At 35.0% G+C, this 12,985-nt stretch overlaps 1 protein-coding gene across 4 annotated transcripts in view; it reads right to left on the reverse strand.

Annotated features, from left to right (window-relative positions):
- TASP1 (taspase 1) overlaps positions 1–12,985 on the reverse strand; it is a 95,493-nt gene that overhangs the window by 53,460 nt on the left and 29,048 nt on the right. For all 4 annotated transcript variants that reach the window (XM_062573509.1, XM_062573510.1, XM_062573508.1 and 1 more), the window contains 2 exons: positions 8,217–8,323; positions 824–943 (listed from right to left, as the gene is read on the reverse strand). In XM_062573509.1, the coding sequence (XP_062429493.1) occupies positions 824–943; positions 8,217–8,323 (227 nt within the window). The remainder of the gene's footprint in view (positions 1–823; positions 944–8,216; positions 8,324–12,985) is intronic.

Raw genomic sequence — 12,985 nt, forward strand, 5'->3', positions numbered from 1 at the left:
ACCCTCCTCCCCCCAAAAAAACAAATAAAAATAAAAATCAAAACAGTCCAAATGGCAATTCCTATTAATTTTGTTGTATCTTTCAATAGTACTGTTCAAAACTGAGTGGTTATCACAGAGGTAAGATATTCTAACCTAAATTGACAGAAGAAGAGGATCCAATACTTCAATTTAAGCTAAAATAAATCCAGATACCAAGAGACAGTATAATGCAACTATTCTCTATTTATACAAAGTCCTTTTTATTCTGCTATTGCAAAAAGAATTCTTAAATACATTCGGAGAGTGTTGTTTATAGGACAGTGGAAGAAGTGGAACAAAAATGCAGCTCTATGACAAAAGCATAATGTAAGACATCAAGATTTCTCGAAATTCCTGTGTCTAATAACAATGAAGAAAGCCTATGTTTTATTTATTCTTTTAATACCTTTGCCACTTCAAAGCCTTCTACCTGTACAAAAGAATACTTACAAATTAAATTATTAGTACAACTTACCTAAGTATTTATGAAAATCTTATTTTAAAACACTCTAAAAGAGAGATTTTTAGGAGATTATTACAGAAGTATTTAATCTTGAGAAATTAAATACTAACAGCCCTGGCAAAAGCTAACTAACTGTAGAAGAACAAATTCTTGCCTGTCCATGTTTTATAACACTGATGGTGTTTCAAAACTTGCATTCCAATATGATGATAAAGCCTTCAGATTTTAATGGGAAGGGAGAGAAAACATCAGTTTACTATCACAGCTCTAGCATAATGTCCATTCAGAGGGTTTAACAACGACAATTAATTCCTTGTAACACTGAACAGTCATTCCCACCTGACCAACTCTCCCAGGATGCTTTAATGCTAAACCTCCACTGGAGACAGCAGCAGCAACATTTCCTTCTTGGTCAACAACAACTGCACCAACTGTATCCAGTGTTCCTGAGTCATTCTCCTGCAGGACACACAAACAGAAACAACAACTAAAGCAGCAGATCAAAGTCACATCGCACTTCTTAAAGAGTGTGCAAACTAATGTTTACAAAACCAGACAAGCTATGCTATAGAACATAGTACTTAATTACCATGCATATTATACTGATTTGGTGCTGCCATAAATCTTCTCAAAACGCTCTCTTGCCTAAGACAGTACTACTTTCTGAAGAAAACTTCTCTGGAAACAAGAAGGTGATAAACATCTCATAATTCATCCAATGCTTAAATTGCCTGCTTTTACTCACAAAGATGTCAAATAATGCTGTTATCTTAGTGGTGGATACTTGTCCACTATGAAATGATTCATCAACTCATTCCACAGATACCATATCACAAGACCTCTCCCTGAAAAGCTTTGAGGCTTTTTTTTTTTTTAAAAAAAAAAAAAAAAAAAAAAAAAAAAAGAGGTAAGGCAACACAGGGGCTTCCAATCTTTAAAGCTATGTGTTATTAAAAAATAAAAATAAAACACAAAAAACAAGAAAAGCTTACCCTATAAAGAGAAAATTCAGATATGCTGAGGGAGACATAAGAACAAGTCTTGAAAAGAAGTCTCCCCCACGCTGACTTTGTCCTTAATAGGACAGCAGCTCCTTTCTCCCAGGCTGGTTTTCAGTTCAGTCATCTTTAGTGGCATACTGGCTTGAAATAAATTTTTCTCAGCTCCCTCTGGGTTGCTGAACAAGTCTCCTCCTCCTTCACTTCTGAGGCACACCTGCTCCACTAAGAGTGGCAGTCTTTCAATATATATTCCTGATGCAAGCTCTCTGCTTGCTGCCTCACACATACTCCAACTGTTTCACCTCTCATTCCCGATTTTTCCTTTCTTTCCCCACTACCCTAACACACCATGTTCAGTCACTCTAAGGGAAGAAGCAGTTTTCCCCCTCTCCTTAGGCTTGCCCCAGATTCCCCCCACAGCAGAACCTGTGGCAGGGCACTCTACTAGATGCTCAGTTACACTCTCTTAATGGGACACAGCATGCAGTGTACAAAAAAAAATATATATATATTTGAACAAGTAAAACTGATACCATCCACCACATACCCACAAAGAGGAAAGCTGCTTTTGCACAAGTCCCCAGGATTTAAACTGATCAAGATTTTCTGTATAAAACATTTGTATGCATAAAAAAATCCTACAAGAACTTATCAAGGTAAATAATCTTAAAGGATATTAAGCTATTTGTATAAATGCTCACAAACTAGGATCCAGGGGGAAAAAAAAAAAAAAAAAAAAAAAAAAAAAAAAAAAAACATTCTATCCAACTATTAAACTTTAACTGATGAAGAGACTTGATAATTTGAAGTTTACTTGGTAATTCAGAATGTCAACTTTGTCAACTAGGATTCTGACAAGACCCAAACTCATGATACTCTGGCCAGACTTCAGTTACAAATACTAGATAATACTTGAGTTGATCCTGCATCAGAATTGATACTGTACCAGCATTGATAGGAAAAACAGGCAACTCAGCACTACAGTGTTCTACAGCGTATGTATTTTTCATGCAACTGAAACACCATTCCTCCACTTTTAACCCAGAGTAGTATTAAGCTTCTTTTTTCCTCTATATCTAGTTATTTCTGAACAAGTTTCTACACTCATAAGCTTGCACTAATCATATTCAATATTAGAATCAGACTGATGTCCTAACAATAAAGTAGAGGACCTGGCGAGAAGAAGAAAGATGAAAAATTATATATTTGAAGTGTCAACTGGTGTGTAGAGAGAGAGTGAACTGAAAAGTACAGAAAGGTAAAACAGAATGAGGGAAGGTTGGAGAAGGAGAAGCAAAAGGAATTCGAGAGGACAGAGCAAAAGGAAAAGTGAAGTGAAAGGAAAAAAAAATAAAATATATAAAAAAAAAAGCTCTCTTCCAAGCTGTAAGGAGAAAGGGAAATTAGGGAATCCATCTCTGCACTACCATCTACAAAACAAACAAACAATCCCCCCCACACACACACCTCATGGGCAAATATATTTCACACATCCCAGGACTGACGGTCACAATCTAATACAGATATTAGTCCATTAGGACAATATTATTCAGTGGATTGAAGAGATCGTGAAGATTAGGTTAAGCAGTGGAACAGGCTGCCCAGTTAAGTTGCACAATCTTTATCCTTAGAAGTTTTCAAAACCAGATGGGATAACACTCTTCCAACATGAATTTTCCTATGATCCTAAGACTTCTATTCAGAGAAGAAACACAAGTATTATGCAGGTCCTTTCACTACAGGAGATTGTATATGCAAAAAAAACCCTGTATTAATAGACAATTATAGATGTGAAAAATTATGCCTATCAAATTCAAAAAATGCTAGAATTAAGGCCACCTATGTAATCTTAAGTCATATTAAATGGAATACTTGAGGTTCCCATGATGAACAAAAATAAATTTTAAAAGGATGAGGCTCAGAATAGAGTTTTCTATATTATCCAATAGCAAAGTGGTTGCAGCCCACTCTGCAGTATCTGGAAAACTATTTGCTGAATCTGCCATCCACATTCAGTTTTAAGTCTCTCTTACATAAAAAGTTTACTTAAGAGCTACATAAATCATCTTTTTAAAGATATTTTAATCAAAAAACTACAATCATTTACTAGTATATATTGCATAAAAACATTCTTCGCCATTATTTTCTTTAAAAGAAGGCTTATTTCTCGCAGAGTATTTGTTGTCAATCCTGTGATACAGTTTGCTTGCTTTCATTTAATTTTTAGATTGGAAGGCTTTTCAGCCTATCTTAAGGGAAGCACATTAACCTGGCCAAAGTAACCTTCTCAAGAAAATCCATATCACCAAAGTACAGCAATTCTGCATCTTCTTTCTCATTAATATCAGTTTCTGATTACAAAAAAAAAAAAAAAATCACTATTGATGCTGTGTGATCAATAGAAATACATTAAACACTACAATTCATGAAGTTTATCAATTTTAAAATTTGAAAAAAGTAAGCAAGCTTAATAGACTGACAAAAACACTAAGCAAGTGCAACTCTAAAGGGGTCCAATAGGGACTAAAAAGAGATCCAGCTTACCCCCTTAGCTTTTCATATATTCAACTTATGAATTTAACATCTTAGATTTCAAAATCCTGTAAGTTCCAAAGGAACAGGAAACAAATCCCATATCTGACTTTAACTAATAAGTTATATTAAGAAGTCAATTGTGAAAGGAGGCTTTAGGTTTTAAAAAATGTAGTAGTACAATCTAATACTGATTATATTAACTATAATATAGTTAATATTTTGCATGGAAATAGATAAAGGTCACTGTCAAAAGTAAGATTTCATGTTAGTTAATTTGCATCTTGTGACAGCAAAAAAAGTCAATTTTGTGTAATCATGGACCAAATGTTCTAACTAAGAACACACACAGTGCAGGAAGGTATTCATTCCCTCAAATACAGAGTTCCATCAAGTAGTTCAGAAATCCCATCCTTCCCCTCTTTTTCACATAAGATAAAAATGTAAATAGTCATCATTTTATCTAACTCCTCAGAGCTGTTCACAAAAAGCATACAAACTCCTTTTGAAAGGATTAATATTTTAGAAGAGATTTACCCAGTGCCTGCTGGAAAATATCTACACAGAGGAACTTTTCCCTCTTGACTTGGTATGCAATTTTTCTTTTTGGTTTTCTAATACAAAATAAGTATGAAAAATTTGTTCTGGTGCTCTGTGGAAGGAATTACTATTAACTTCTCAAGAAGTCACTAAATATTCATTTTAGTCAACACAATTTCTATATGAAGCCCATGTCAAGAACACAGGGAAAAGGGCTAGAGAAGTTGCTTTCAATACTTTACTCTTGCTCTGTCTCAGAGCATCATAACTGACAAAACACAAAACGAATCCGATTCAAGCAATTACTGTCTATATGTCATTACCTAAATAGCCACACAAGTAAACAGAATTTGACATATAATGCTAATGAGATCAAGTAAAATCCCCTTAAAAATGCTTTTTAGAGTGCCCTCCCATTCAGAACAGAAGACCACAGCAATAGACAAATCTTCAAGTATGTCCAGTGATGGCCCTTACAGACCAAGCGGGAACACAGAAGAGCAGAATAGTGGAGAGCGTAATACGCATCTAGAAAGTAATATACCAGCAATTCATACATTTTTGTCTTTAAAAATCTCACACTTAAGATGTCCTAGACAAAGTATTGCTGATGATTACAGCTTTAGCAGTATTTAACCGGAGAGAAGGAATCTTTTAAGCAAGATTTTATTTACTAAAGTATTTTAAGAAAGACTTACATATCCATCTACGTCAAGGAAAAATGTAACTACTCTCTGAGCATCAGGACCCACTGATCAATTTCTAGAGAAATTTCCCTCTAAGGCAGCTTATAACATAGCACCATGCACACTCACAACAATCTAATCTGGACAGAGTATGGACCATTGCTGCAACGTTCGCACTTTAGACATTGAGTAGGGACATTCTAAACACACAAAGTGATTTTGTTACATACAAAGTAACTTTACAGTTTAATAACTGCTTGATATTTAAACAGAACACCTTGTCTGACCTTCCATGTTCAAGATGAGAGAATTATTTCATACTGTACTCCACAGATATACAGTGGAATAAAAACTGGATCTTTTAAAAACTGGAATAGATAAAAATCATTTTGGTCTCTTTTCCCATGTTAAATGGGCTTTGAAATCTACTTTAAAACTTTAAAAAGTATTATTAATGAGGAGCATTTCATATTACGTGGGACAGAAAATGAATTTCTTCTTTAAGTAAAAACTTCCTTTCATACTGCAAGAATAACTAGGACAGTAGCGTTGCTTACAGTTGACTGCTACATTTAATTATTTTCACAGAGCTATAAAAAATTTGATTCACGGATAAAAAATTAAGTGGCTAAATTGACTAGTTATAATTTAAAAAAACAAAGAGAGAGAGAGAGAAATTCATAATGGTGTCTGCCTGAATTAATATATCATATCAAGACCTTTAGCAGTTTGTTCAATGAATTCACGTTGACACAAGAGCAATTTCTTAAAACTATGTAAATCAATATATAAATCACTACAACTTAAAATATTTTTCAATTTTCATACCTTCAAAATTCAGTGACTTACTAAAATCTTTCTACATGCTGTTGCATAACCTTCTACAAATCCTACACTGGATTAAACAACGAAAAATATAGCAAAAAAACATCCCATTTATTTACTACAATAAAACTCCTTTGGTAAGTTACAGTGTCTAGTTTTCCAAAATAGTTTTTATTAAATTCACATAGTCTTTAATTCTTTTAAACTTGGTATAATTTAATTTTTAAATGAAAATTAATTTTTAAAGCTGTATGTAAAGCAGTTAATTTCAGCCTATCCCTTCGGTCTGCAGTACCACCTCTTCATACAGGCCTTTCAATTATCATTTCCATTCAACTTTAACATTGTTAACATCCTTTCTACCTTGCTCTTCTCCCAGCTTCTCAAATTTCAGAGACTAAAACTGATCAGAAGTTATAACAGCTGTGCAGTATCAGGAACAGAGGCATATAGGCTATGCTGCAGCATAAGGCTGCAGCAACAGAAAGGCTGAAACTAGACAAAAAACAGCCAGCAAGTCCTGCTGAAAGATTTGCAACTCTACAGCAAATAAATAAATAAATTCAGTATTTATCAATTAAAGCTCAACCTTGACAAGAAGATTAATTTTTAATTTGTAGAAATTTTAAAATGATTACAAAATAATCATTTTTAAACCTCTTACGACATCTCAACTGTTGAGAGCACAACTTTAGGAATCACAGTTAAGGTGCCTCTTCTTTGTTAAATGGCCATTTTCTAATAGCTCAGAGAGAATTGCTCTTAAATATTTCCTCACAGAATTCGCTCTTGCAGAATTTGATTTTTCATTTCTATCATGTTTTGAAGAATTAAAATTTCCCATAAGAACGCAATTACCTTGCATAACACAAGCTGTCCACTTTGTCATTCTAGCAGTGGTATGGTTTGCTTGTTCGTTGTTCCCCCCTCCAAAGATAGGATGCACCAAGCATGTTGACAAATCCGGTGTGTTACTACTTACCAGCGAGTAGAGTTCTATTTGATCACCTCCATTACCTACCATCTTTGGTCTTTGGGAGTCTCCCACAAGCGCTGCACATGACTCTGGAGCCCTTGAAATTTCAAATTGCAGGTCGGTAAGCTCATGCATTGGCATATGTTTCAAGCATTGACTTGCCCCTTATTACATGAATGTCAATACAAAGACCCCTCCTCCCTCAGTTACATTTTAACACTAGAGAAGATGGAAGTTTCACAAGGAGGTGCAAGAAATCCTGTAAACAGGACAAGCTCCAAGACCAATAAACACCTTGCTTTCCCCCCTCTCTACTCTTACTTTCTTTTAGAGATCTTATCTCCTTGCAAACTGAGAATTAGAACCCCACTAGGCAAAAGTCCTGATCTACAAATACAGAAGAAATAAGCCTAATTTATCATTGGTTTGAACTTGGATGGACTACGGAGAATACCACCTTTTTGGCCAGTTCTCTGGAGTTTATACGTTATTCTCATAAACCTACGCCAATTACACAGGCAGTGAACACTTAGGCTACCAAAGCTAACAGAACTGGCTGATCCTAATGGCATAAAACCCAAATAAAGAACATATATTTAAATTTTTAAGCTATACATTGATATTTAGCAATAAACACAAACACTGCAATGGACATTCTCAAATGATAACAAAGGCTCTAATTCAAACTAACAGAGTGAGGGGAATAGAGAGAATCTTAACAGTTTTGTAGCAAAGGAGAACAAGTAATATGGGCCAGGTCAATGCTAGATGCATGCACAGATGCACATGTTTACCTACCGGATATTTCAAATTTCACCAATTCCAGGTCCATTATGCAGCGCACTCAGGAAACATTGAAAAGTGGGAAACAAAGATCCCAAGCTAAACAAAACGTTTCAGTAAATATTTGAGTTTACATTTGCCACATTTCCCTTTCAACATGAGCAAAATACATTTTAGCACAAACAAGATATAAAGTCAGAGTTTGGTTTTCAAATAGCAAGGCAGAAAGTCAATTGCACTAGGAAAGTTATCATTACATCATCTAGACATTAAGGTGGTCAAGAAGTGCCTTTTGATTCCATATTAGTCTCATCATAGATACAATATGAAATTTATCAGTAGTCAGTTGTAAGTTTAGGATGACAAAAATATTTGAAACATGGACTTACCTTTTCATTTGATTGTCTTCTTTTCTTTAGTTGAATGAGATCCGTTTCCACCTTTTCAGCCAACTCCAGCTTCCTCTTGTTCCTCTTAAAAGCTGCTAAACTAAACCCTATAAAGATATTTCAAAGGCATTTAACTAACTAAAATTTACTTCATTTAAACAAATATTGATTAATTGTATATTTTGGAAATCTCTTCCTCCCCATGCTCAGCAAAGGGCATCAATAAAAATGCCTAACATAGAGTATTTGAAGCATCAGTAAGAGACATTTATACCTTTTCTGAAATGAAAAGGGAGTTCTACTATTGTTCAGCTACAAGGATGGTTAAAATTTCAAGTAGAAACAAGCTGCTGAACAAATATAGAAGCTATGTTCATCTAAATCTCTCTGGCCAAGAAGCAGCTCTATACAGAGGAGAATAGAATAAGTAGCTTTTGTTAAAATTATTGTTTTTGACTGCTGACAAGTAAATAGATACCATATGAGCTCATTCTGATATCCATAAAGTTAGGCTACTACTTTATTACCTTAACTGCATATCTGTGCATTCACCCATATATTTAAAGCCACACAATAGTCAACCAATATTTTTATGTTCCATAATCCAACACAGTCTAAAGACCACCTAGGTCTTGAAAATAAAAACATGTATTTTCCACATCTAAGTCCCACATTCAGAAACAAAGTGTTCTCTAAAGTGGAATAAAAAAATTGTTATACTTAACAGACCAAAATTATATGTTCCCATTTTAGAAGTTTCAGCTCATGAAAAAATTGTAGATACTGCCATATTTTTGGTTTAAATTAGTTTTGACCTAACATTATCCAGATTGTCATAACACTCTTTGAGGTACACACAGGTTACAGAAGTTAAAAAAGCACAAGTTCCCTATCTAAGCTATGAGCTTTTAAAATGATATTTTAAATGTTTGAAATTCAGAAAACAGCAATATCACCATTTTTCAGAAGACTAGAACAGCTGTAAGAACAGTCTATGAATAAAATCAATATGGCAGAGCCAACAGAACACAAAATTCTTGTTTACAATTCTCACAAAGTATACAGAGTGAGCATTTCACTTCTTTCAAACTTCCCCAGTGAGGCACCAAAAATCACCTAGTTCACCTCTTTCACTCTCCTTTAAACCTGTTTTAAAGTACATAAAGCTGGCGCTAAGCTACCACAGTCATTCAAGTATATTACCTAAAAGCAATTGAGAAAACTGGCATTTCTCTCCAAAATCCTAATAAATACCAAACAGTTTCTTAAAACTGTAAACACAAACTAATCTGCCTTCACAAAGAAAAGAACAGTTTCTATGATAGAAAGTTGATTAACACAGCTACTTTGGACAACACATTTCTGTGATTAAAATGAGATCTAAGAGGTAAAACCTAAACACTTGATAGAATGGGGAGGGGCAGATAGAAACACTATACTTGAGGACTAATGGGAGTGCAGGGGACAGATCAATAACAGAATTTATTAAACACAAGTTAACAAAGAACACCTCAAAATAAACCAAGCCAGCACACTTTTTAACAGATTTTTTTGAACAGAAAAATCTACAAGTTGACGTGATCTCAATACAGCAAATACCTGTGGGCAGAGCTACAAGCTGGGTGAGTAAGAATGATACCTGGCTTTGCTACTCATCAAAAGCAAGCATTACATTGGGATAAATATGCCTCTGCTGCTACCACTGGCTCCTGAAAATTCAGAAGCAGCGGCTGCATATTGAAGCAAAACATGTATGAGGAAGCAGAGGACCACACATGAAAACCTGAGCAAAACTATTACCCTACAAACCCTCTGTAAGATTTGCATGTCCACCAGGTCAAATACGTGCATGGATTGTGACAAAACTAGAGACCACATGGACTAGTTCCCATCCTGCTCTGCAAGCTATACAAAGAGCTGCTATATGGCAGAGTAAGGGCTCCTCAACTTCGTCACCCCAACTACTCCTGCAATACAGGAATAATCTTCAAGGACCTGACAACATCTTTCCAGTCCTCCACATTCTCCTTGCAACCCCACAAGGCAGTAAGGGAAAACCATCCATGCGTAATCCGCACTTACAGGCGCTGTGCTTTGGGTGCAACTCTGTTACGCGCTTGAAGCGCTGGATGGAATACTTAGTCACAGCCCAACCACATAAGCTCAGAAAAGCAGAGCAGTTTTTCTGCAGGGAGGCTAAGAGACTGAGTGCAAAACAAGTGGAAGCAGATCCTCCTCAACACCGCTCATCTATATGAGAGGTTGGTATTAGTAGAGATGGTGTCAGAATAGTGACTTAATAATATGATGCATTACCGATAAAGGTAAAATAAAAGTAAAAATAAAAATTACAGGCACATCTTGCTCAGAGTTGAGAACTCTGTGCATCTCTCCATTTTCAAAAGGTTGTAGTTTTACTCTGCATACTGATGACAAAGGACCTCAAGATCTGCATTACATAATTCACTGGCACAAGATCTTCATCTTGTACACACATTATCAGGGATAGGTAATAAATGAAACTTTTATGTAGGCTTTTTTTCATCATTATTGCCTTTCTACAGAAAGAGATAAACAAGCAATAGTCAGTATACAGGTCACTGGAAGAGAAAGAAACAGAGCACTAGTCTCTGTTAGTTCAGTGATCTCACAGGCATGGCACTTGCTTGCCATAAAACTTCCAAGTCATTTACTCACCTCTTGGTCATCGTATAACATGGTGAAAGGAATTATGGACACTATCAGACTACCATAGTACCAGCAGGATTAATACAAGTAAAAATCTATAACCTCATATCTTGACTATTCCATTATTTAATAGTAAAGCACTTAGGTAAATAACAGAGACGTTCTCCCCAAACTGTCTAACTTTTCAATGATAACTCCTCCTCACCACTGAGCTAAATTATTAGCACTTAAAAGTTACTCCTTGCTACACAACACTGCAAACTCTTCAGTAAAGTTCTATTTATAATATCCAATTAGTCCGCTAAAACCACCTTAGTCAAGTCTTCTGATCACATGCATCCCAGCATGTGTTTCAGAGCAGGGAACTGACAGCAGTCCTTCCTTCTGGTCAGCTTCCACAGACCTCTATCTCCCTTTTTGCCTGACCTAGTTTACCTTTCTTATTCACAAGAGCAAACTTCACAAACAATTTACTGTACTTCAGATGTACATACGTACACTGACAAATTCTCAGTGGGGCAGAAGTTACAAGTACTATCTGGAATGAACACCAAGAAACTGAGATCTTGTGGATATGGAGAAGGCCCATGATCATTGCTAGATCTGCACAAAAATTAAAATCTATTGGTTATAAAAATGGTGTTTCTTGTCTGTTCAATTCAGCCAAATTTGGATGACTAGCTTTGAGCTATAGTGCTTATAGTGAAAGAACAGGGCAAAGAAACCACAACTATGTACACTTGTGGACTTCAAATTACCCAGAGTGAACCGGCAAACAGAACGGGAGTTATTAAACTTAAAAGAAAAGCAAACTTGATCATTACAAAATGGGATACTGTACAACTGAGCAACCATTAGTTGAGACTTGGTAATCACTAGGTTGACAGCAACTTCTGGACTAGTAACTTCCACCTATTTTGCATATCTAGACTTCTACAAAATTTTACAGTAGAATTATAGATGTTCTTAGAAGTGTCATATATACAGACATCACACACAACTTTGTTTTTCTTAAGTCACCCTTCAGAGACCCAATAGACACAGTCCATGAAACACGGATAAAACAAAAATTACAGAGAAAATTAGAATTGTATTCATGGACTCCTTGAAAACACTGAATCATACATATAGAGCAAAATGCAAGACTAAAGGCACTTTGCTTTTACTCTCTCTTTTTTTTTTTATTTAAGCAAAATTCATACATATCTTTTTGTTAATTCCAGTTCTGTAGACTTTAAACAGACTGTCAACCACTGGCCTATTTATTACAGCACACTAACATTTCTTGCCCAAAGTTAATGCAAAAAGTTTTTACTAAAAGGTCCATATTTCCACTTTTCCTAAAACCTCTCCTCTTATTAGCTAAACTTATTCCCCCCTGAAGTATTTTCAGGCTACGTTAAAAATTCAGAAAACATTTAAGTGAACAATTCAGTTCTCATATAAGACTAACAAATATGAATTTCTAGCACCATTAAATCACAAATCAAGTTCAAGGCAATACTGAAATCTTCATATTATGGTGGTAGAACAGCAAGTCAGAAATACAAACACAAGCATCACTCTTTTTATTACAACCATTACAAATTATTATGTAACAACACATTATGCAACATACGCATGCTCAACAATCCTTGTGAATTGCAAGCTGTGAATTGAAAATACTAAGAAAAATCAATTTTTTTTCCATCTTTGGTGCACAGATCAAGCTCTGACCAATCATATAGCACCCCCTGGCAGACATTTCATACAGTCCACTGAAATAACCAGATAGGAAAGTTTTCTGCATTTTATCTTTTTATTCCATATTAAAAGAAAATGTAACTATTGGAGGGAAAAGAATTAAAAAGAAATATACTAGCAAATTAGTTAATTCACAGGAATTAAAATGATGTAGTAAAGAGTTTTGTTGAGCAGTTGCTAAAATAAAAGGCACACGAAAACACACAGATAAAAATAAATTTCATTTTAATAAAGCTATTTTTAAATGACAAATTAACACCACTTGTTAACTATGCTTGTGTTGAGAGTACTAGTGTTACTTCTCACGTTATCCTACTTTGACAGTGACAGCAGCATGA

The sequence above is a fragment of the Rhea pennata genome, chromosome 3, assembly GCF_028389875.1.
Source record: "Rhea pennata isolate bPtePen1 chromosome 3, bPtePen1.pri, whole genome shotgun sequence".
Taxonomy (NCBI): Eukaryota; Metazoa; Chordata; class Aves; order Rheiformes; family Rheidae; genus Rhea; species Rhea pennata.